Raw genomic sequence first — 26,654 nt, 5'->3', positions numbered from 1 at the left:
TAAAGTGCTTTTACCTGCTTGCAAGAGAATTATTTCATTCTTTCCAATCAAGTCAACCAAATTGTCAACAACTTTTATTAACTACCCACTTTAGAACAGCTGAGAGCAGAGAACCCTAGGGAGTTACTGAGTTAATAGAAAAGTCATTGCAATTAGAAGATTTACAATAAAGTTAACTGAACATACAAATGTTTGTTAATTTTTGAACTAAGTGAGAAGGAAATAAGAAATAAATCATTGCCATCTGCTCCTTTTTAGTTGGAATAGGAGAAAATAACATTCCAAAGAATTGCTTGATCATAATATTTGAAAATCATGAGATGATCATAGATGATGTTCAGTTTAGCCACTGCACAGACTTAATTAAGGAGCAATAAAAGAGTTCTTTCTTAAAAGTACATTTTATAAAAAGTACATTTTATAAAAAGTCTCAGGCTTATTTTGGAATCTTTGACTGGGGCGCCTTTATAAACCCATTGGAATTTAGTAATGGAACTCATTTTAACCACAGTCCTCTTTAGCTAATGACCTTCCCTCTCCAAAAATTTGTGATTGACCTGCTGTGCCCTGCTGGGTCTGTAGGACACTTCAAGGCCTGTGTCAGATACTTGCTGCCTTTGAAACCTTTTCTGTTTCTATTGAAACTGTTCCAAGCTGGTCCAGGCAAAATTGGCAAAGCTCTCCAGAGATGTGCAGTTGGATCTCCAACCTGTCTCTCTGTGTCCCATACTTTACCCCTCCTGCAGAGGGCTGTGGACAGACCCCTTTCCTGGAGGCCCACACAGTTCATTGCTCTTGCTAGCACCTTGCATACAGCATGTATTTTTTCTGAATAATAGTGTCTTCCCATTCAGACAATCAAGTACATTCTATCAAGCTCTTCATAGACCCTCAGGCTATGAAGATTTATATTCCTCAGTCTGCCCCATGCAGTGTCTTTTGGATATGATTCAGGATTGTGACATCTCCTGAATGCCACTGAAGTTCCAAAATGTAACTCTTTGACATCATTACTTATATGAGTACTAGAGGCCCAGTGCACGAATTTGTGCACGGGTGGGGTCCCTCGGCCTGGCCGGTGATTGGTGCCAATCAGGGCGTCTTGCCCAGTCCCGATGGGGCCAATCAGGGCCGGCCATCCGGGGGGAGGGGCCATGGGAGGTTGGGGGTAGGGGTCTGGAAGGTTGGCCCGATGGAGGGTGAGGGGCGGTGGGAGGTTGGCTGGCTGGCTCGCGGAGGGGCCACAGGAGGTCGGCCAGCTGTGGGAGGTTAGCTGTAGGAGCAATTGACCACCAGGGGGCAGCTTCTGCTTTGAGCCTCTGCCCCCTGGTGGTCATTGTGCATCATAGCGACAGGTTGACTGGTTGTTCGGTCACTTTGGCTTTTATATATATAGATTAATTCTGACAGATGTGGGGTTTTTTTTCTTTTTAATTTTTTTGAGTGAAATAGTATCAAGAAGTGTGAAAGGTAACAAAAATGATATTATTCTCTACCACCTAGCTTAAGAAATAGAATCTTTGTTATAACTTTACAAACCTATTGCTTAAATCAGTCGTCTCAAAACCCTGATCATACATTTAAAAAATGAATTTACCCATATATAGGTATACTAATTTATAAATTATGTAGACATGTTTTATATCAAATTGCACACATAAAATCTATAAAATTATTTTAAAGACAATGAAAATAAGCATAAATATTAATTCTAGATATTTTCTTCTTGCATCACAAATATCATCTTGTACACGCCTTGAATGATGGCTGTCACATTTTGGAAACTACCAATTTGTCAGGAGCTTTGCTCTGCAGCTGAATAAAAGAGATAAACATTTTTTCTGCTTTTTGTATTTTTGGTGCTTTCCCAAAGGCATATAATGCCAAAGTGTGCAGTATGAATGTGGGAAAGTTTTAGGGACTTTAGAAAAATACATATATGCACACACATACAAATAGATATGTATTTAAAGTGTGTGTGTGTGTGTGTGTGTGTGTGTGTATTTGAGAGCACATTAGCACTTTGAAAAGTTTAAATTATTATTCAGCCACAATTAATCATTCACTTAGCTTGTTGGTCAGTGTACTCATTAGTTTTGTGAAATGTGGACTCATCCAGGGAAAGTTCTTTTCCCTGTAACCCAGATGTACTATTAGTACTGGAAGAGGGATTTTTCTCTGCAGTATGGGAGAGGGAGAAACATGAGTCAGAATTTGTATTTAACATCCACTTTTTACTCTACACTTAAGTTTAGAATTGCAATAATCATGACAGTTGTGTTAGGGTGACCTGCTCTCCCAATATCTTCAGTATTGATTGTAATAGCTAACATGTTATTGATGGACAGTGTTTTAAATGATTTGTGGGAATGAACTCATTCTATTCCCATAACAATCCTGTGAGATAGGTATTATTATTTTATCCACAATTTACAGATGAAGCAGAGATAATGAGAGGTGTTATGGATTGAATTGTATCCTCCAAAAAGATAATGTTGAAAAAATCCTAACCCCTAGGATTTCAGAATGGGACCTTGTTTGGAAATAGGGTCATTGCAGATGTCATGAGTTAGGGTGAGATTACACTGAAGTAGGGTGGCCCCTAATTCAATATGACAGTTGTTCTTATAAGTAGAGGAGAAGAGACACAAACAGACACCTGGGGGAGAAGTCCAGGTAACAACAGAGGCAGAGATTGGAGCAATGCAGCTGCAAGGCAAGGCTCTCCAAGGATGGCTGGCTCCCACCAAAAGCAGGACAAGGCAAGAAAGGGTTCTATTTAGAGTCTCAAGCAGCTTTGGTCCTGCTGACACCTGGATCTAGAACTTCTAGCCTGCAGAATTGTAAGGGAATTAGTCTCTGTTGTTTGGAGTCACCCAGCTTGTGGTACTTTGTTAAGGCAGCCTAGGAATCTAATTAAGTATTTGCTGAAGGTGAACTAGCTAGCAAGTCATAGAACCTAGGCAGTCTGCCTCTGGTGCCTGCACACGGAGGCCCTGCATTATACCACCTCATGGAGTGGACAGTTGTCTCCATTTTGACACACAATTCTTTTTTTTTAAATATATTTTATTGATTTTTTACAGAGAGGAAGGGAGAGAGATAGAGAGTTAGAAACATCGATGAGAGAGAAACACCGATCAGCTGCCTCCTGCACATCTCCTACTAGGGATGTGCCCGCAACCCAGGTACATGCCCTTGACCGGAATCGAACCTGGGACCTTTCAGTCCCCAGGCCGACGCTCTATCCACTGAGCCAAACCAGTTTCGGCTTAACACACAATTCTTTAATGCTATGAGGAATAAGGACATATACAGAGTTTGCTCTATGGACAACCACTAGAACTTGAGATGAAGGTTCATATAAATAGATGAAGAATATTATTAATATTTATCTAACATACATATACAAAAAGTTCTGGGGAAACATTTCAACATTGGGATGGACGCTAAATACCATCTTATGTGGTGCTTTCCTTTTTGGGAACCATATTAAAAGACAAAGTCTAGAGTCTCATACATGCATATACTTACATATGTATATGAACACACACATATATATAACACAAACACATATACATATATCTCCATTGATTAGATTATTCATCGCACATTTATAATGTGGAAGGAGTAAATGGTAAGGGTGGAGCTACATTTTTAAAAATTTTGTGTGTTCATTAATTTTGTTCTTTAAATTCCACATATAAGTTATATCATATGGTATTTGTCTTTCTCTGTCTGACTTAATTCATTTAGTATAATATCTTCTAGGTCCATTCATGCTGTCACAAATGGTAAGATTTCATTCTTCTTATGGTCAAGTAATATTCCTTCTCTTTCCCCAGTACAACTGAGGAGATTTCACTAGTCCAAGGTCCCCTGCTCTGGTTACCATATTCTGAGATTCTTATATTCCAGTTTGAGTAAATTCATTTCCACTGACTAAGAAATATCATTGGTGGATGTTAAGTTTCGAAGGCTTGAATGGCTTCTATCAGTTGATGTATTTGATACTGACACTCCTGAGTCAATAACCCAACAGAGGACAAAAGGCCAAGGCAGAAACGAAAGGAAATGAGGGTCCTTTATGTGTATTTTTAAAAATTTATTGTTATTTCTTTCTATCTTCAGAAAGATAGAAACATTGATCGATACAGAGAGAGAATTATTGATCAGCTGCCTCCTGCATGCCCCCTAATGAGGATTGAGCCTGCAACCCGGGTATGTGCCCTTGACCTGAATGGAACCAGGAACCCTTCAGTCCTCAAGCTGACGCTCTAACCACTGAGCAAAACCAGCTAGGGCTGTATTTTTTTATTGTAGAAAAAAGTGAAGGAATCTCTGAAAGCTTTCTGATGAATAAAATCTTACAACTGGAAGCTAGAAAGAGGGAAAGAAAATTGAGCACTTCTGTCATTTAGTCAAGTGGTCTTTCCTCTCTCTCTTTCCATCCTCAGGAACCTGAGAAATGCAGCTTAGGCTCTTAGTATCATGGATTTTCAGATAGGGAAGGGAGTACCAGCTTCCTGGGAAATGTGGATAAAACAGGGTCTGGGAGACAGGTCTAATAATGCCCCCTTAAAGAAACATATCCTGCATCCCTCGAGAAATACTGAGAGACGTACATTTTTAATTTACCAGACCCCCCACCCCCCAAAAAAAATGAGGCCAGAAAAGTTCAAAGATTAACTAGCCTGTTGAAGGTGACAAAACCAGCTGTGGAAGAATCTATACTAACAACTAGGTTTTCTGAATCCACAAGCTTGTGTGTGTGTGTGTTTGTGTGTGTGTGTGTGTGTGTAATTCTTGCAAGACTTTGATATATAATTATATGGTTAACTTTATAAAAGTGTGTGTGTGTGTGTGTGTGTGTGTGTGTAATTCTTGCAAGAGTTTGATATATAATTATATGGTTAACTTTATAAAGTGTGCTACCTAAGAGTCATCCAAAATATTATGTATTGTTTGCTATAATTTATATTTTATTCCCCATTCTAAGGTTACCAGAATTTTAATTTTAAATCCATTAATTTTAGCAGTACTGATTCATGCCAAACCCACTTTAAAAATAAACATATCACGATAATCTACAATATTGTAATGGGTGCTTTTAAAAACAAACAAGATTTTAACTGCTCATGATTGTTTTCAGTAGCAAACAATATCTGGCAACAATTGATGTCCGCTGCCATTACCTTGTATTAATATGTTGAAGGCCTATTTGAAGAAACCATTTTGCTTTGTTATGAGACAAAGAAACTAATTGAAGCTATCTTATGGAATTTTTGAGATGAAAGGCATCTTGGAATTAGTTAGTCCAACTCTTACTTTTGCAGATGAGCACATTGAGGTTTGGATTCCTGAACTCTTTTATCTGACGGCTGTGACATTCTTTCATTTTAAATAGTAAAGTGGGATAATTTCACTGTTAGAGTTCTTTCACCAGCTAGGATGAATAATCCAACTCTACGCTTGTGAGTCCCGAAAGGAAACCTCCAAAGCTAAAGCAGTGTTGTCAAGCCACCAGTCCATACCTTTTACTGGCATCACTTTTCCGAGAACAAAAGCGTCCTCTCAAGTCTATTGTAGCGCAACTAAACAGATAATGCTGGGTGTAATGGTGAAAACATAGCTGTTCAGTTTACAAACCATGTTACTTTGAGCAAGTAAATTATACTTTAGTCCTCTTATTTGTAAAACTTGGAAATGAAATCTATCTCACTGGCTCCTTACGGAAATTAAATAGACTAGCCTGTATAAACTACCGTCAGTACCTGAGAGCCTGTTATTACTGGCTTCCTGTTTTTCTTTTCCATTTTCCTGACCAAGGTCACATGACTGATTAGTGTCCAGACAGGAGGAGAGAACAGACCTTTTAATTTCTTAGGGCAAATGTTCCCACTACACAGAATTCTTCTATTGTTCATATTGTAACGTTCTCAGGATTGAGAAGCAGATGTATTTAAGTCCTTTTTTGTTAGCCTGAGAAGCAAACGGGACTGATGCCCCATCTTGAAAAATGGTCAAGTTTCTATAGCAAACCATAATAATTGTAATATTACTTAAGGGATCCTTTCACAATCTTTTCTTAGAATTCTAGATGTGGCATAGTTAGTTTTTTGTTTGTTTGTTTGTTTGTTTGTCTTTGTACCTATAAAAGGCTGGGGAATCTATAGTAGCTCAGAAAGGATAGGAGAAAAATTGAGTGTGTCTGTTATTAAATGAGCATGTTTGAATCTACTGGGAAATAGGACACAATGCAGGTCTTGGGAATATACATATTTGACCAAAACAAACAGATTTGCAGGGCCAACTGGGTGCTCAAATTTCAGGGGTATCATGAGGCTCCATCATTGGTATACCTTGCTAATTTGATACCCAGAATCATTTTTGAAACATCCATCCTCTTCCATATGATAAAATTGTTGTCAGTGGTAATGAATAATAATTAATAATCAGGACTTTTGCTGTTTTATTGAGATATGATTGACACACAGCACTGTGTACGTTTAAAATATACAGGATAATGACTTGACATACCTATATTATGTAATAATTTCCACAATAAGTTTAGTTAATATCCATTATTTTTTTAAAATAAAATATATTTCTTTATTGATTTCAGAGAGGAAGGAAGAGGGAGAGAGAGATAGAAACATCAATGATGAGAGAGTATCATTGATTGGCTGCCTCCTGCATGCCCCTGACTGGGGATCGAGCCTGCAACCTGGGCATGTGCCCTTGGCCGGAATCGAACCTGGGACCCTTCAGTCCGCAGGCCGACACTCTATCCACTGAGCCAAACTGGCTAGGGCTAACATCCATTATTTCATATAGATACAAAGAAAAAAAGAAAAAGTTGTTTTCCTTGTGACGAGAACTCTTAGAATTTACTCTCTTACAAACATTCAAATATACCAGAGAGCAGTGTTAGCTACAGATCATGTTGCTCATCACATCCTCAGCACTTACTTATAACTGGCAGTTGGTACTTCTGACCACCTTCACCCATTTCACCCACTCCTCACTTTTTGCCTCTGATAACAAATCTGAGTTTTTTCTATGAGTTTACTTTTGGTTGTTGTTTGTTTGTCTATTTTTTGGATTCTACACATAAGTGAGACTACACAGTACCTGTCTTTCTCTGACTTACCTCATTTAGCAGATAGTCCTCAAGGTCTATCCAGGTTGTCCCAAGTAGCAGGATTTCCTTCTTTCTAGTGGCTGAATAACAAATATTATCTTCTTTATCCATTCACCCTATTTCTATACCTAATCTACCTATCTATTATCTATCTATCTATCTATCTATCTATCTATCTATCTATCTGATTTACCTAAATACCTATCTATCTACTTTTTACCTTTTAAGACTTCAAGAGGACTGAAGCCAAGGACATATAGCTAATCCAATAAACATATTCATTTTGGCAGTTTATTTCCATCCAAAATATCAGTAAACTTGAAAAAGAGAGATAAGGGCTGTCTCCTTCTATTTTTTTCTCCCATATATTTGCCAAAGAAAAGTATGATTATTGTTCATTTGTATTTAGTAATGGCTAATTGGTTTTTAAAAGTTCTTTCAACACTGGTAAGGTCTTTATTTCCATGTTGAAACAGCTTGTTTTCATTTAAAAATAAATAGTGTCAACTCCCCTCTATTGTGCACTAATGGATTTTAATGAGTTCATCACCACTGCCTTTGCATTACCCAGGTGAAAAGGATTATGAAGAATGGTGATGCTGCTGCTGTTGCATTGTTTAATTTAAAATTACAAATTTTTATACTGTGTTTGTTGGAATGCCTTTATCAGTGGAGATCAAGGCCCCAGCTTACTGGGAAGCACTGGAGAAAGCCAACCACACCTCTGCCTTCTTATGAAAATGAGACTAAACTATTGGATTTTACTCTCCACTGTGGTTTGTCTTCCCTAAACCACTGAAAGCCCTGGAAACAAAGCTTTTTACGTTTCCATCTTCATTATTTTGGCTGGGAGTTGTTTTGGCATTTCTCTGACATTCTTGTTTTGTGTGCTTGTTTTCTTTTGAATCCTTAGGGAATTTATTTGAAGGGCAACAGATTTATTGTCAAGCATGTTGGACTGTTTATTTTAAGACCACATTTTGTAGTTGTGGAAATTGACTTATCTGGAGAAGAACCAGAACTGGAATGGTCTTGACCAGTGATTTTCAACTGGTGTGCCACAGAAATGTTTAAAACATGCAATACTTGACTATTGAGTCAGGAACACTGACCTCTTTTCCTTTGGATTGTGAAATAAAATTTAAAAATGACAACAGTGAACACAACAATAGCCTTCCAGTGTGAATGAATCAAAATTATACCCCCTTTTTTTATCTGATAAGCAAAAAATATATTTTCAATGTGCCAAGTAATTTTAGTAATTGGTTTATGTGTGCCATGGGATGAAAAACGTTGAAAATTGCTGGTCTAGACAGCCAAGAATGGTGAATGCTGTGCTGGCTAGGATTTCATGTAGCCCTAGGCAGGGGCCATCCTTTTATATATATACTAGAGGCCTGGGGCATGAAAATTCATGCACTGGGGGTGTCCCTCACCCCCGCCTGTGCCCAATTCAGCTTGTGGTACTTTGTATGGAAGCCCCAGAAAGCTAATACACAATGGATAATTTTTTTGAAAAATGTGATATTTTTAAAAACATCCCCTGGCAGCCTGGGAGCCCTCGAGGGATGTCCGACTGACAGCTTAGGCCCGCCATCAGTCAGACATCCTTTCCACTGCCACTGTACTCACAGCCGTCAGCCTGGCTTGTGGCTGAGTGGAGCTCCCCCTGTAGGAGGGCACTAACCACCAGGGGGCAGCTCCTGTGTTCAGCATCTGCTTCCTGGTGGTCAGTGTGCATCATAGCAACCGGTCGTTCCTGGTCATTCTGCACTTAGGGTCAATTTACGTATTATCCTTTTATTACATAGGATGTTTTCATTGATTTTAGAGAGAGGAGAAGGGAAAGGAGAGAGAGAGAAACCTGGATGTGAGAGAGAGGCATAGATATGCTGCTTCCTACACACCCCCTACTGGGTATCAGGCACATGCCCAGAAAGGAAATTGAACCATGACCTTTGGGTGCACAGGAGAACGTTCAACCAACAGGGCAGGGGTCATCCTTTGACCTGTGCAATGGAGCCCTGATCTGGGGCTCATTATTTTGGGGTTCTGCTCTACCTCTTCTTGGCCATTCATTCCCAAGGCCAGAATGGTATAGTAGGTCTGAGAAGCCAAAGGATGTGGCCACCTGGAACCCTGGCATCTGCCATCTTTGCTCTCCTAGACTGAGGTGTCTGGGACCTGGGACTCTTCACCCCAAAGGTCCCCAACTTTCTTTGAGAGGCGGTTTTGTCTTTCCCCTGGTCTATGGCAGTTCACTTGTCTTTAGGCTGGCTGGTGGTTAAGGAGCAAGTATTGTGAGAGGAACAAGGGAGGGGAGGGACTGGCAAAGCAATGGAACCAAATATGAATTTAACAATGGGTGTTTATACAAATTTTCAGCCCCACCCCCACCCCAATGTAGGACAGAAATGGGGAGGATGGAGTTGCTGCCAGGCCTAGCCAGTTTGTTTCCATACATAGGAGAAAAAATTGCCCCATCTTTTACATGAATTAAAGTTAGGAAAGAAAATAATTAGGATATATTGTTTGCAACAATTGTAGTTTGAACTGTATTCCCCTAGAACAGTGGTTCTCAACCTTCTGGCCCTTTAAATACAGTTCCTTATGTTGTGACCCAACCATAAAATTATTTTCGTTGCCACTTCATAACTGTAATGTTGCTACTGTTATGAATTGTAATGTAAATATCTGATAGGCAGGATGGTCTTAGGCGACCCCTGTGAAAGGGTCGTTTGACCCCCAAAGGGGTCGCGACCCACAGGTTGAGAACCGCTGCCCTAGAAGATATGTAAAGTCCTAGCACCTGGAACCTGTGACTGTGACATTTGAAAATAAGGTTCTTGCAGATGTGATTGAGTTAAGATGAGGTCATACATGGGCTCTAAATCCAATGACTGCACCTATAAGTAGAAAAACGCGAAGACACAGACACAGAGGAAAAAGGCATGTGAAGAGAGAAGCAGAGTTAAGCTGTCAGAAGCCAGTGAACACCAAATTTGTAGGAAAAGACCAGTATGTAGAGAAAGGTATGGAAGAGTTTCTTCCTAAGATCATCCACAAGGAACCCATTTGCCAGCACCTTGTTTTTGGGTTTCTGGGTTCTGGAATATGAGAGAGTTATTTTGGTTGTTTTACTCCATTCAGCTTGTGGTACTTTGTATGGAAGCCCCAGGAAGCTAATACACAATGGATAATTTTTTGAAAAATGTGATATTTTTAAAAACCATGTTATTGATACTTTAATGGAGATTACCACAATAATATCATAACCTTATTCCCCAAGGTTTTCCAAAGCTCTTCCTAACTGTGAATAAAGAGTAAAAATCATCTGAAGATAATTTTCTTTCTAAAAAATTATATATTTATCTCCAAATAAGCTGTCTCATCCTATATAAATAAGCATTGAGTATTATTTTATTCCAGATTTAGCAAATCATTACTGCCATATTCCTTGTTCTTCTAAATCATTTCTATTAACATTGTTGATATGAAGACTTTATATGGAGATGAAGATAAGAAATAGCTGATATTCAACTTAGAAAAGTTAAAATATTATGTGGTTCAACCTAATACACTAATATTAAGAGTCCTTACAGTTACCAACACACTTGATTTATCATAAAGGCTTAGCTCCTTCAAGAATGTGGCTTAATATATTATAAATAGACTGAATGGTTGGCAGGAGAGATCACTTATGTTTGTGAATGATACCAAGTTGGCGGAGATTAACATTATCATGTAGGGCCAGACAGGAATGCAAAATGATACAATCAATTTGAAAGAGTAATGTGCACTGGATGAAGTGAATTACAATTATGGTGCATGCAATATTTGAAAAATGCAACAGGAATAGAAACGTTTACATGGACTGGGTCACACACAGAGGACTTTTAAAGTCACAGCCAATCACAGATGCAGGCTCTGCTGAACTTGCCCAAATGGGACCTCTGAGCCATTCATTCTGACTGACCATCTGGACCTCATCATGTGGATTTTGGCTGCCACATTGAATAACTGTTGGCACCAGATCAATGATTCCATTCCGTTGTGGCCTATGAATTTCATGCACTGGGTCACACACAGAGGACTTTTAAAGTCACAGCCAATCACAGATGCAGGCTCTGCTGAACTTGCCCAAATGGGACCTCTGAGCCATTCATTCTGACTGACCATCTGGACCTCATCATGTGGATTTTGGCTGCCACATTGAATAACTGTTGGCACCAGATCAATGATTCCATTCCATTGTGGTCTATGAATTTCAGGCATTAAGACATCTTATATAAAACCCTAATATGCAAATCGACTGAACGGCATAACGACCTGTCGCTATGACACACACCGACCACCAGGGAAACCCTAATATGCAAATCGACTGAACGGCAGAACGACCGTCGCTATGACGCACACCAACCACCAGGGGGTAGACGCTCAACACAGGAGCTGCCCCCTGGTGGTCAGCATGCTCCCACAGGGGGAGCACTGCTCAGCCAGAAGCCGGGCTCATGGCTGGCAAGTGCAGCGGCAGTGGTGGGAGCCTCTCCAGCCTCTGCAGCAGCGCTAAGGACCCCTCAGGGGTGGACTGCGAGAGGGTGCAGGCCAGGCTGAGGGACCCCCCCCCCCCCAGTGCACAAATGTCGTGCACCAGGCCTCTAGTAATATTATAATATAAGCCAGTCAGAGAAAGATAAATATCACATGATCTCACTCACTTATGGAATATAATGAACAACATAAACAAATGAACAAAAACAGATCCAGAAACAAATAAACTGATGAACAAAAACAGATCCAGAGACAGAGAAGCATCAATCAGATGCTCAAACCTCAGAGGGAAGGTAGGGGAGGGTGGGAGTAAGAGATCAACCAAAGGACGTGTATGCATGCATATAAGCATAACCAATTGACACAGACACCAGGGGGGAGGGAGCAATAAGGGGATAAGGACACATGTAATACCTTAATCAATAAAATAAAATAAAAAAGAATACTATCCCTGCAACCCATTCAAACTCTCCTCACCTTTCAAGGCCTATTTAAAGGTCAAGGAAGTCCAGAAAGTCTCTTCCTTTTTATTTCTATAGGTCATAAACTGTATTGCTCAAACTTAACAGAAAGTTTGACATCAATTCTCTTCATATGTCAGTCTCAACTTTGAATTTGTAAATTCTTCGGGGCCAAGGGCCAAGGGTTATACATATTTTGCACTTCAGTCTAATTAATATGTAGCCAATGAAAACATTAGTAGGCTTCATTAAGCAGATCTAATAAAGTTAATGATCCCAGCAATAAAAACAGCAAAATGTAGATTTGAGAGCATGAAAGGTTGAGAAACTTGTGTGGCAATAGATGAATGTGGGTCCTATTCTTTTGATTCTTGAACCAAATTTCCTTATTGAGAAACAAGCTATATACTTAACTTTCATGTCAATCTTACCCAAGGTGATATTTATATATCTATACAATTTTATTACATGTTAGATTCAAATAAATAAAAGGCCAAAGTTTGGTTGAGTGGAGATTCATGTAAGATTCCTTACTCAGAATTTGTAGTTTTATGTACTATAAAGAGTACTTTCATGAAAATAATTTTTACTGGGCTTCTGTCTCTGCAATGTGGAGGTACTGAGTTTTTTTCTATGCTAATTTTTTTTATGTTTATTACACTTCAGGTTTATTATCTATCCTAATATCTCTATAAATTAATGTTTTAGCTTGATTTCTCAAAGTTGGTTATTTAAATAAATTTTACATACTCCATTATACTGTATATAATAATATCATTACCCTTTAGTCAATGTAATATATATGTTTGAATTTATTATAGCTCAATCTTGAACCAACATTACCCTTAGCTCTTTTAGTTATAATAATGTGTGTTTTTTGTTTTTTGGAAAACAATTTGAGTCTAACTGGATTTCGTTAAATCCTCAGGCCATGGTAAGTGTGACTGCGGAAAGTGCAAATGTGACAAAGGATGGTCTGGGGATGCTTGCCAGTACCCAACTAATTGTGATCTGACAAAGAAAAAAAGTAACCAAATGTGCAAGAATTCTCAAGATATCATCTGCTCTAATGCAGGTAAGAATTTGAATCTATGAAGATTCTTAAGTGAAATAATCAAATTTGGGTTTTTAATGGAAGTACTTATGCATTTCGGAGTGTTGAACCTCTGAATGAAACTGCTTCTGAGTATATCTTTTAGAAATGAAATTCAGATAAATCAATAGAAAAAAATGTCATCTTGCTGAGACTGGCAAGTTTGATATTCTCCAGCTGTTCCAAATGCCTCCTTCAAGTAGGAAATTCAGTGGAAACAACACCCCGATGACATTTGATGTACATTGTCAGCCCTGATTTTGAATGCTGGAATAAATCTTTGAAAAATTATTTATATAAACTGACTTAATTATTTTATGTTACAGATCCAAATTTGTAAGCCATCAAATAAAACCAAACCTTTTTAATTAAATAGAAGTTTCTGATGCACTATGTGAAACTCATTAAAGAATACAGTGACAGCAAGCTTTTTTGTTTGATCAAAATATTTTTACCTCTCACAGAAATCATTTAAAATATATTTTTAGAAATTTTAAGAAAAGCTGTTAAAATTAATTACCAAAACCCTATTTAAAAAATAAAACAACTACAGTTTCATACAGTTTCAATTCCAATGGTTTTCAGCCAGTATTACTATAATTAAATTCTCTTAACATTTGGTCACATGGAGCCTCAAAGTTAGCTTTTCGCAACCTGACTGAACTTGAGAATGTTGGTGTCCTAAACCAGAGGCTGTGATTCAGTTGTCTCAGGGTATGGTCTGGACTATAGTTGATTTTTAAAGCTCTTGTGTAATTCTTATGTAGATCCAGCGGTCTGAGCCTTTGCTCTTCCTGTTATAAGCAAGGATTTGACTACAGGCATGAATATCTTCCCTCCGGAAGCTTACTTTGTTGGTAGAGTCCTGCAATCAGAGATAAGACCTTTCCAGTTTTTGATCTGCAACAAACTGCTCTTGTGCAGCCTAAGTGCAGTGAGGTGGTTTTGCTCTTGCTCCTAGGAATCAGAGCCACGTCCAATGCAAGATGTGAATGGACTAATCAGGGGCCATGACTAATGGTCTCAGCAGCCAGGCCACTTTCTGTGTTTACTGATATTCTTGCTTCTTTCAGTCTTTTCTTTTCTCTCAATCAGATTTCTCTACTTCCAGTTCATAGCACCCACCCCTCCAAATGTGTGTGCACCCACACGCTCACCCCTCACACCCCCACACAGCTTCTTTTGTTTTGAAAACTTTATGCTTTCCAAACTTTCTTAAGTAATAATACTTGAATTTTGTTTGTTTCTTTGTTCTTCATTTTTTGGATTTGTTTATTTTGTTTTCAAGTTAAATTCAAGGTATTGGGTTTTGTGTGTGTTTTTTTTCTCCTTTTTAATAATATACTCAACAGGTAGATTTTAGCTTAGGAATCCAAAGATGTTTCAACATAAGAAATCTAAACATGTGATGCACTACATTTAGATATCTTTAAAGGGAAATTTTACAGAATTCTTTTAATAGATAAAAACATTTAGTAAGCTACAAAACACATTTCTCAGATATGTGTATCCCTATATTTTTTAACATTAATACAAAGCTTTTATGCAATCTACCATTAATATTCCAGTTTTTTCAATTGACCCAACAATGTTTATTCTTTATAGCCTACTAGAGGCCTGGTGCATGAAATTCATGCACTGGGCAGCATGGGGGTGGGGAGGGCGTCCCTCAGCCCAGCCTGTGCCCTCTCGCAATCCGGGAGCCCTCGGGGGATGTCTGACTGATGGCTTAGGCCAAGCGGGCCTAAACCATCAGTCGGATATCCTTAGTGCTACTGTGGAGGCAGGAGAGGCTCCAGCCACGCTCGCCAGCTGTGAGCCTGGCTTCTGGCTAAGCATTGCTGCCCCTGTGTCTATCCCTATATTTTTTAACATTAATACAAAGCTTTTATGCAATCTGCCATTCATATTCCAGTTTTTTCAATCGACCCAGCAATGTTTATTCTTTATAGCCTATAGTCAGTCCTATTTTGACCAGCCTAGTTCAGGACCACTCCCCTCAAATTGCATTAGTGTATGAGTTCTTTCTACTAATCTTTCTTTCCACTTCATATTACAATGTGGTTTTCTGGAAGTAGCTTGGAGCAGAAGGGGAAAAGAGATAAATGGAGTGGGGCATAAGACTGAAGGGCAGGCTGAGATGGAGCTGGGGACTGATGGAGTTCCAGAATCTTCTGACTCTGTAGGGGCCCAGAAAGGCAAGCACAGTCTGCAGGGTGAAGTAAAGTGTGATGCCATTGCACAAGGGTATAGGCCAATGTTCAAAACTGGGAAGCTATCCTAGAGAGAGACAGCTATATTAGTCAGAAGGATGTGTCTGTGCTAAAATAATCTGGCATAAAGCAGAAGACCAGTCCTAGAACCTGAGTTAACTGGCAACCAAGAGAGGGAAGCAGTATGACATAGCATGAACACAGGAGTCTGGCACTTTTGCCTGGTCTTCCATATGCCATATCTTGGAGCCTCAATTGTGATTTCTACTTGGTAGGTGAGACAGGAAGTCTTTGAGCTGTTGTAAACTTCCTACATCAGCCAGGAATGGTTCCAATGTGTGGATGGGAGTGAGCCTGCCTGTGGGAGATGTCAGTGAGAAGTTGTAGAATTCAGAGGAAGAGACCGTTTCTTCTCATCTTTCTTGAAAATAACTACTGCATACACTCCTATGTTATACCTCTCTCTCCAAAACCATGAAGCCTCCAGGAATTCTGACAGATAAATTCTAATTTTTTTTGCTAGTAGTCTTGATCCTCTACTATCTGGCTTCAACCTACTCCTTTCTCCAAACTCAGGTCAGATGCTTCACTGTTCTTTAATTCCCCACTCGTAATCCTTAGCTCAAGCTCTTTCCTCAATATCACATCTTTTCTTCATTTCCACTTGTTGAAATTCTATCCATGGTCAAGTGTCAACTCTAGAACTTACTCTTTTATTGTGCCTTTCCTCCTTCACAGAGCCAGACTAGGATTTAAGTTTATACTTTCTATAAAGCATTTGTCACAAATCTATTGCAAATGCCTTTGCATCATCTGGTTTTATATATATAAAATATTATAAATACATACATATATACATACACAAAGATTAGCTAAAGCAGGTTTACAGTTGTATGCGAAACACAGAGTTTATTCTTGTATTACTATTTATTATCTTATTATTTTTTGTATTAAAACTGTAAGCCTACTTTTGCTCACCCCTGTATAAATTATTAATCATCTAGCTCTTTCTGCCTGGTCTATGATTTACTTCTTTTAATTTTATTCATCTTATTATCTCTTATAATTTTATTCATCTCGTTATCTTCTATAATTTTTCTCTTATTATCTCCTATAGTTTTCCAATAATATAATAGACAACAAGAAAATTTAATGAATACATATGTGGATGGTTGAATGACAGCATAAATGTGACAATGAAAAATAAGGTTAATAATTAAAGAAAAAATTGAAATGAGGCAGGACCATGAATTATAGCATTAGATTTGAAACAAACTTTTATAAGTTAAAATCATTTTCAGAAAAAAGCACACAAAAAATGAAGTTTAATAAAAGTAAAATTCATACATGAATTCTCAGGGAAGAAAAATAACAAGCTCAAATTCTGCAAAATCACGAATTTATATGTGACTATAAGATAAAAATAGGTATTATAGCTAATAACAAATTTCAAGTGACTAGAGTAACAGAATCATGCAGAAGGTATGAAAACAGGGGTGCATAAATATAAAGTGTACCTGGAGAAATATACTAGGTATCTTAATGGGAGAAGAGGAAAAACCCAAAGTTTTCTGAAAGACTACTATACACTAGACACAGTAGTGTTTTTAGAAAGATGATTGGATGATATTTATCACTTGGTCCTCACAGCAGCTCTATGAGGTAGATATCATTTGTAGATACGGAATTTGAATTAAAGATTAAAGTAATAACCTCAAAAAGGTGTAGCTAGCCCTGGCTAGTGTAACTTATTTGGTTTGGCATTGTGCCGTGCACCAAAAGGTTGCTGGGATTGATTCTTGGTCAGGGCACATGCCTGGGTTGTAGGCTTGATCCCCAGTAGGGGGTTGCAAGAGGCAGTGGGTTAATGTTTCACTCTCACATACATGTTTCTCTCTCTCCCTCTCTATTCCTCTCTCTCTAAAAATCAAGAAAAATATAGCTAGTGAGGATTAAAACCTGGATTTGGCTACACGTCTACCTAAATCCAAGATTTTCAAGTAGGTCACATATAGAATCTTCAGTATCGAGTGGCTCAAATCATTTATCAATATCATCTCTGGTTCCTCCCTATTCTTCACCAAGTCAAGCCTAATCAGTCACCAAGTTTTGTCTGTTCTTCTACAAAAGGTGTATTTGTTTCTTTCTAAAGTCCTTGCCATCACCTCGGTCAGCTTCTACCTTCTATGCAATAATTCTTTCCTCGTATCTACTTTTCCCTCATTTCAGCTTATTCTTTGTATGACAACTAGAGTAATCTGATAAAAATTCATAAATTACCACATGACTCTATTATAAATATATTTATGGCTTCTCATTATTCTTGGGAAACATCGATCAGCCGCCTCCTGCACATCTCCCACTGGGGATGTGCCCGCAACCCAAGCACATGCCCTTGACCGGAATCGAACCCGGGACCCCTCAGTCCCCAGGCTGACGCTCCATCCACTGAGCCAAACCGGTTTCGGCTACAGTTCAAAATTTTTAACATGACCTATAAGACTTCCATAAATTGCACCTTTAGTTGCCTAATTCTTTTTATGCCACTTTTCACATTATTGTTCTTCAGTATCTCTCATTTCTCTTATCTTTTTTTTTGCTTGGTTTTTAGTTTTCAGCTTAAATAAGAGTTACTTCTCCAGGGACCCTATCTTTGACTTTCAGGTGTCAGTTAAATCCCCTTGCTATGTGCTTTTGCAACACTTTGCACTTCTCCATTTACTTTGTCACATTGAGTTCTGCTCATATAAAAAATCTGAGAGAAGGATTTGATTGAGTTGATCTGTTATATTCTAGAGTCTAAGGTGGTGTCTGGTGAGTGGTAAAGTCTCAATTTATCTTTAATGTTGTGATGATCAATTAAAAATTGAAAAATAAGTTTTCAAAAGGAAGTTCCTTAAATGAACATTCTATCTCTCAGTATCATTTAAATGCTGTTTTACTTCAGTGAAATCACTCTCAGGGGTTGAAGTCAAATCCTCAAACTTGGCTGAATATGTGCTATGTGGTAGACCAGATAACTCCAGTGCCTCTATCACCCTGAGCTGCCTTGTGGTTCTGATGAGCTCCTAGGTTTCTCTGCCTAAGAAAGCCCATTCTGGTCCCTTGTCATTAGAATATGTATATCAGCTTGACACTGTGGATATAAAATTATTAGGGGCATCTACATTTTTCATTTATGCATTTAATAATGAATTCCACAAATGTCTATTACATAAATAGTATACTCAAATATTATATCAAGCATTGAGTAAATACTGGTGAGGCAGATAAGTAAGGTTACTTTCCTCACAAAGCTTAGAATTTTCTGCTTTAGTTCACTTCAGACCCAGGTAAATCAGAAGGTATTCATTCATGCATTGATTGGAAGGACATGAATAAGCAGCTTTGCACTGAGGAGGTCAAATTTAAATTCATGAAACTATTAGAGGTCAATCATAATGGCTGTGCTAGAAAAAATAATTTCTGTGCTACAATAATCTTAAGAAAGAATGTCTTGTTATCTATCTCATCATACCCAAAAAAGTACATAATTTCAATAGTAAATTGATTTGAATTTTCTCTCTTTGAAAGAGGTTAAATTCATTAAGTATAATTTATATGCATTTGACAAATAATTTTTGCTTGGTTTTAATGGTTTAGGTACATGTCACTGTGGCAGATGTAAGTGTGATAATTCAGATGGAAATGGACTCGTTTATGGCAAATTTTGTGAGTGTGATGATAGAGAATGCATAGATGATGAAACAGAAGAAATATGTGGAGGTATGTATATTAACTGCAGAAATTAATAAAGTACTTGATTTTTCACTTGTTTCATTGTGCTTTTATCTCTCTATAAATTTCTGTACCAGCTTTATGAATTTTATCTGAACTTACATTATTAGGGAAACATTTTATATAAGGAAAGTTATACTAAGGCATTCAAAGTAACTTGTACTTTTTAAATGCAAAATCAGATTATTGCTGGAGGAGAGGCAGATCTTATGTCAAGCAGGCCAACTACATAGTTCTGAAGTGGTTGGACTTCATCTTTTCTGCTCATCTTATCTGCTTTTATTGTCTCTTTTCTCCCAATCTTTCAATTGCGTATTTTATTTTCATTCTCTTTCTATGTCATTAACCTTTAAATGGTCTCAGGTCCTATTGGAGACATGAGGCCAATAGGTTTATTAGCTTAGTATTTATTTACCCCCCAACACACACACACAGATAATATTTTTCATGATCTTTTCTATGTACCACCATTACTCAAATCATTTTTGTCTGTTGTACTAGTGATTGCATGCTCACTAGTGCCAATCACTGGTCCAACATGAGGTAATGCCAAAGCCTGTACTCTTGACCCCTCACCAATGAGAACTGCGTCAGTGCCCAGGATGTGGCGTTCCATGACAAGATCCGCTCCTCGCCACCCATAGTGTCCCTCTCTTCTGTTTACCTAACTGCAAGCCTGTTCCTAAAGTTTCAATTTGCAATCATACCGACACAGGAGAGGAAAGTAGAGAGCAATGAAAATCCCTTTAGCTTAGGTAAACCCTTCTCTGCAGTTGATAATTTTAGTGTGAGATCATCTTTCTATTAATAAGCAATTGCTTATTTCATTTATCTCTGACAAGATTCCAGTTCATGGAATCCTATCCTGTTTGCAGAATGGGTGGTTTCAGAAGAGTATTTCCTTGGAAGGATCAGGGGCAAAGGGGGTCAGGGGGAACCAGAGGCCATTGAGAAAGGGTCAATAACGTAAGACAAACTGTCCCTTTGTTGACTAAAACAAATTAGAGCTTCAATTCCCGTGGTCATCCAGATATTCTTATTTAGGTCTGCTTGGGTCTTTCTCTCTGGCTTCATTGCTGGACAATCCACCAGGATAAAACAAACAAATGCAAAAGTCTTCTTTTTTTCAAGCCAGTGACCTAAGCTAGATACTGCTCAGAGAATTCTGCCAAAGGGCTCCGTCCAAAATAATAAGAACAATTAGATAAATACACCCACAAATATGATGTATTTGTCCTCTTGCTGTTTCAGTTACAATTATTACAAATCAAAACAAGAGGAATGGAACATGCTTGGGGCCAAGGTGTTCTGATGCAGACCACCAAAGCAAAGTCTATTTGCCTTTGTAAATGTAAACATTTAACTTGAAACAACACAACAGGAGATTGTTAACTCTCAACCTTTCACTTAGATTTCCGTTTGTTTGAGGCTTAAGCAATTTCATGGTGCAAAGTCTCTGACCACAGACCCCAGCTTTCTGGTAAATCCTCTGGGGGTGACATTGACTGGGCTTGCAGATCTTTCCACCTGTCATTCACAGGGAACCAATCTGTTGAGAGGTGATTCTCCAGCCCATCGGTGAAGCAATGCAAAATGAGATTTTCTTGCTCCAACAGTTTATACAAAGCAAAGAATGATCTTTATTGTCCAGAATGTGTATTGCCCTGAAGCTTTTATTTTATCTCAATTATTCAGATGTGTCTTGTTACAATATTTTCATTTGAGTTATGAGGATATCTGCTTACATTTCTATACATGCATAAAGGTGTAGCTTTACATGATTTTTCTTTTCTTTTTCACCTCTACCTCAATGATTGTTTTTACTAAAACTGAAATTGAATACTAAATTTTATAAATATACAAAGATTTTGGTGGGAAGAATGTAGATTTATGATCATTTGTTAATGTCAAAGTAATCCTTACATATGTAGCAGCTTACATAAATTTCCTGAAATTACAGAAAAAATAAATTCTGGTTTAAGAAGTTAATTAAGTTTTTTTAAAGAACTGGCTCATAGGACAAGCTTTCAGTACACTGTTGTCTTGCTATTTTCCAAGGTAGCCCTCAAGTTTCTGAGGCTTGTGATTTAGCATTTTAATGTAATATTGTGTGTGTGTGTACATTCAGAGATATTTTTAAGTTCATAAACAAAATGTAAAATACATACATATAATTATAATATGTAATTATAAATATAGATGTATAATTTAATAGCCTTTATATTTGCTTATGTGAATAAATTAAATTTGTTGTGGAAATGATCAAGTTAGAGGACACTTTGACTTGCTCGGTGTGTGTGATAACATATTAGGCTAAGAAAAGGTGTGTGTTTTTTTAATGGGTTTCCCAGTTACTTCTTATTCAGACAGAAAACATGGAATTGTATGCATGGGTCTCTTTCTCTGTATCTCATTAGGGCAGTTTCTCTTCACCTCTTGTTCTTCCTCTTTGTCTCTCTATTGTGTGTCCGCTTGAAAGAAGTCTCATCTGAAGGACAAGAGTTGCACAAGAAACCCTACTGAGACTCTTGCCATTGGCCAGGATGCCATAGTGCTTAGAAAGAAAAATAGCTTCACAATCAGTTTCCTATGGATCCTCTGGAATTATGGCTGTGGGAGGAAAAAGAGGGAAGTTCAAAGACTTTAGCCATAGACTCTGATAAAACATAAATTCCTATATTACAGAAAAAATAGACTAAAACACAGTGTGACCCTGGTTTTTATCATATTTACAAGAACAAGAAACACACATTCATGTTTGGATGGCATAACTACAAAAAGGGAAGACATAAGAAGGATTTTAAAATCCTGACTCATAGGAAAAGCTTTTAATACACGGTTGTCTTGCTATTCTCTGGGGTAGCCCTCAAGTTTCTGAGGCTTGTGATATAAAAGAATTGCCATCTTTGGGAAGGATTTTAAAATCCTGACTCATAGGAAAAGCTTTTAGTATATGGTTGTCTTGCTATTCTCAAGAGTCCGAGGCTTGTGATATAAAAGAATTGCCATCTTTGGAAATTTGTAGAAGGATTGATAGATACGGATGCAGGAAGTGATGGCATGATGATTCATTACAGATTCATTGGTTGTAAGTACAAACAAGTAGGGTAACCGTTTGAAAGGGTGTGGTGATATCCGGACACAAAATGATGGGGTGCCTTTACCTACCATTTGTGTCCCCTTCACAGTTATGGTGGGAATTTGACTGTGAGATCCAGGGTCTAGAATATTTCATTGATCTAAATGAGTTCTAAACATTGTTTTAGCTGAAAACCTCTTTTCCATGTGGTGGAACACAACAGCTTGTGGGACACAGTTGAATGGAAAGATGAAACATTTCCTCTGGTTTAAGCAATGGTTCAGTCATTAATAATATGCATCCAAGTAAATACACACCATTGGTTTCTCAGTAGTTGATTTCATAAATATAATATTTTAATGATCAATTCAAGAAGTGCCCTTAGAGTAAATACTTAAATGCATTTGAGTTTGGTGCATACATTTGAGATTTGAATGTAATAGACTTTCACAGTCTTTCCTATCATTTCTTTAAAACGCATTCATTTTAATCAGCTGCCTGGCTAGGACAAGTTAGAGGACACTTTGACTTGCTCGGTGTGTGTGTGATTATGTAAGTATAGGCATAACTATAATGTTTTGGGGAGAAACTACTTGATTATTTTAAGCAATAAGTGTGAAGCAGATATATTATTTCAGAAAGCAACAATGATTATAAAGAGGTAGAAAGTTAATTCTGCTTTTAAAGTTGCTTTTTTCCTCACTGTATAAAATTCATTTTGGGTAAAGGCCATGGAAAGTGTTACTGTGGAAACTGTTACTGTGATGCTGGTTGGCATGGAGATAAATGCGAATTCCAGTGTGATATCACCCCCTGGGAGAGCAAGCGAAGATGCACATCACCAGATGGCAAAATCTGCAGTAACAGAGGTGTGTCATTCATACACATTACTATGGATTTGGGAGGCAAACAGAGCTCTTAATTGTTAACACTCCTTTTCTCTGCATTTCCTTCTGTGTGGGAGGAAGTCATCTTTGATAGTCATTGACTTTGATGGAAATCAACATTTATTATACCAACAATTTTCTCTTTTTTGTCTTTTATTGAGTAGAAAACAGAAAAATTAGAAAGCTACTGTCATTCATTAAGCTTCACTGAACAAATAGTTAACATAGGAACTGTAATTTCTTTGGCGGCCGTCCAGAAATAGCATAGTGCAGCTAAAAGGCAATTCTTGTAGATACTTCTGTTAAATGTCTCTTGACTAACAGAACCATCTACAGCATGAGCATCTAATTATCCAGAGAACATTAAAAAAAAAATCTCCTCTTAATGATGAGTCAATTGAAGTCTTTGTTGAAATACAGAATTGACATAGAGTCATTTAACTTTTATATACAATAATAGAAATGTCATATTGGACATAATATATTTGGAAATGGTATCAAAAGCCATATGAAATTTAGACTGGCCTTAGGCATACATTTAAAAAACATATTACTATTGAAAAAATATAATTTAAATTGAGTTAACTGTTGATATAAACTGTAAATTCGTCAGCTGGACTGATGGATAAAGAGAGTCATGCTGTAGGTGTTCTTTGCCTACCTGATGAAATGAATAAGTGGTCATATTTCCTTCTATAAAAATCTAGAAACTGGAAAAAATATTTTTTCATTTCTATAAGTAAATGATGCATTTTCAGAGATAATACTTCCAGGGAAAACCTTAACACACACCAATTTTATCCTTTTAAAAACTGACATAGAACAGTAAAATGTGCCACATATCTGAACATAGAGAAAAGAAAGGAAAAGACCTGAACTTGTAACAAAAATCCTTTAAAAGACTTCTCTCTTCAATTTATATAGAATAGATCTGACTGTTTATCATACTAATTCACGTTATGTTTTCCTTTCATATATAAGGACCCGTTTCTGCTTCAGTTCTTTTATTCAGTAGGGTCCACAGTCACTGTAAGGATGTCAGTGTAAGAAGCTTGAACTGTGTTACAGTGGGAAATAACCACTTAGGTGTTGAAGAGAGAGAGAGGAGAAAAGTGAAGCTGATTGGACTGTGGATCAGGTCCTCGTTCTGCAGGGATATGTGGGCTCTGAGGCAGACGTCGTTCACAAACACACATTACTTGCCACCTCTCCATCTCACCTCCTGCCTTCCCTCTCTTCTGGTGCTGAAAGTTTTCTGATTTGGAGATCGGGCAGAGGCAGAACAGGAAGGAGCATGTCTAAATGAGGCTGGTAGCAGGTGAGATTCAGGAGTGTGTGAAGGCAGGCCAGGGCAGGCACCACAATGAGTTCCTTTTCCCAGGGCTACCACTTATGTCTACCCTAAAACTCTCCTTATCATTGCTTCCCCGGTAGGAGAGAGACATTAATCCTGCACATGTCTGCCTCATCTTCCTTTTAGCCCACCTTTAAGGACCAAAACTCCAATGTTTTGAATACAGCTCATCGGTGATAGAATAAATGTTCTTTATTGCCCACTTTTGTTTAATCACAATTTCTCACTGGACCCAATTTAACACACACCCATCCCCCCACATCATGTAACTTATTGCAAAAGCAATGCATATTCATCTTTAAAAATGCAGATAGTAAAGAAGAAAATGATCCATAATCTTAACATACAGATATAACCTCCTTTTGCATTTTGGTACATAATATTTTGGTCTGTTTTTATTATTTATTTATTTTTAAATTTATTATTTGTATGCTTCCTGACATGTATTTTCTTCTAATTTAATACAAAAATTAAAGCATACTATACATACTAATTTTTAATTTTTTTAAATATATTTTTATTGACGTCAGAGAGAGGAAGGGAGAGGGAGAGAGAGAAACATCAATGATGAGAGAGAATTGTTGATCTGTTGCCTTCTGCACATCCCCTTCTGGGGATCTGAGCATGCAACCCAGGCATGTGCACTAAGAATTGAACCCTGTCCTGCTGGGTTGGCACTTAACCACTGAACCACATCGGCTGGGCTGTAATTTTCTTTTTTTCATTTAACCATATATTTTGGGTATCTTTCCATGCTCACAGAGCAAAAACCTAATTTTTACCTTTAATGGCTGCTTGGTAATCCAAGCTACACATTGTACTAATTCTTTTTTGATTGATATTTATGTCACTAGTTGTTTTTCAATAACATAAATGCCATCATATTTAATATTCCTGAACATATACTTTGTGTACTTTTCCTTTCTTGTGGATAAATTATTTAAAGTAGACTCTTATGCTAACATTCCCACATTTTCAGAGTACATATTGTGAAAAAAAATGGTACATCCAGAGTTGTACTATTTTGTACTTCATACCTCACCAATCTTTGATCCTAGCCATCTTTTCACCTCTGCCAATCTGACATCCAAAATAATTCTAACTCACTATTGTTTTACAGATCCCCCCACCCCCACCCCTTAGTAATCATAGGTTGAGTGGTAAGCATTTGCATGTTTATCTATCCTCATTACATCTCTACAAAATCTCTGATTGGTGTTCTTTTTGCCTTTGTCTATTTCACTTTAGGCATATTTGTCCTTTACATATTGGTTTCTAAGAATTGTTTAAGTTTGTGAAAGTAGTTCTTTGTCTTTTGCCCACATATGACTATTTATTCCAACTGTTTGTTTTTGGTGTTTTGTTTGCAACCAAATTTTTACATTTTTATATAGATCTATTTCTATTTTTCTTTATAGTAATTTGCTTTTGGGATTTTGAATAAAAAAGATTTATTTTATGATTTTAGTTTATATTTTTAAATCTTCAATCTAACTAGATTAGAATGCACTCTGATGTGAGAGGTGAGAAAGAAATTTAACTTTATCTTTCCCTCAAATGATGATTAGCTCGTGGCTCTAAAGATGATTATTGATAACTCACATAAAGTAAATATGATCTATAACTGGGCACTTCCCCTTTGGAAATCTACATGTGACCACAGTTATATTTCTCTATCTAATCCAACATACTCTATAACTTGAGCCCATCCTAGCTAGCAAAACTTATCATTGGGTTTCCTTACATGCATCTTCTGCTCCAGCGATTCCTTAGGATCCCCACACCCATCCCTGCCCTTCTTTGCTTATTCTAGCTTTCTTGACTTTTCTTGATTTGTTCTACTTCCAATCGATCCTAGAATATTTCCCCATCTCCCTACATATCCAGACCATCTACCCTAATTACTTCAGCCCACATTGATTTCTTCTTCCCAAACTCTTACAGTATTTCTCACAGTATTTATGTCCTAGTTTACAAAATGCTAGTACTCAGACGTTTATTGTTTGCTTATTTTTCTCTTATTAGCTTTCTTTTTGTCAAGTATATTGGAAGCTTCTTGAGGAAAAGGATTTTATCTTGTGCTATTTTAATTTTG

General features: G+C 37.5%; 1 protein-coding gene across 1 annotated transcript in view; it reads left to right on the top strand.

Annotated features, from left to right (window-relative positions):
• ITGBL1 (integrin, beta-like 1 (with EGF-like repeat domains)) overlaps positions 1 to 26,654 on the top strand; it is a 206,394-nt gene that overhangs the window by 73,910 nt on the left and 105,830 nt on the right. Inside the window, exons 2-4 of the mRNA XM_014528332.1 lie at positions 13,085 to 13,231; positions 19,105 to 19,227; positions 23,047 to 23,187. Coding sequence (XP_014383818.1) covers positions 13,192 to 13,231; positions 19,105 to 19,227; positions 23,047 to 23,187 — 304 coding nt within the window. The 5' untranslated portion in view covers positions 13,085 to 13,191. The remainder of the gene's footprint in view (positions 1 to 13,084; positions 13,232 to 19,104; positions 19,228 to 23,046; positions 23,188 to 26,654) is intronic.

The sequence above is a fragment of the Myotis brandtii genome, unplaced genomic scaffold (genome assembly GCF_000412655.1).
Source record: "Myotis brandtii unplaced genomic scaffold, ASM41265v1 scaffold116, whole genome shotgun sequence".
Classification (NCBI taxonomy): domain Eukaryota; kingdom Metazoa; phylum Chordata; class Mammalia; order Chiroptera; family Vespertilionidae; genus Myotis; species Myotis brandtii.
Note: the sequence above shows the minus strand (reverse complement) of the source record. Positions and strands in the feature narration are given on the sequence as shown.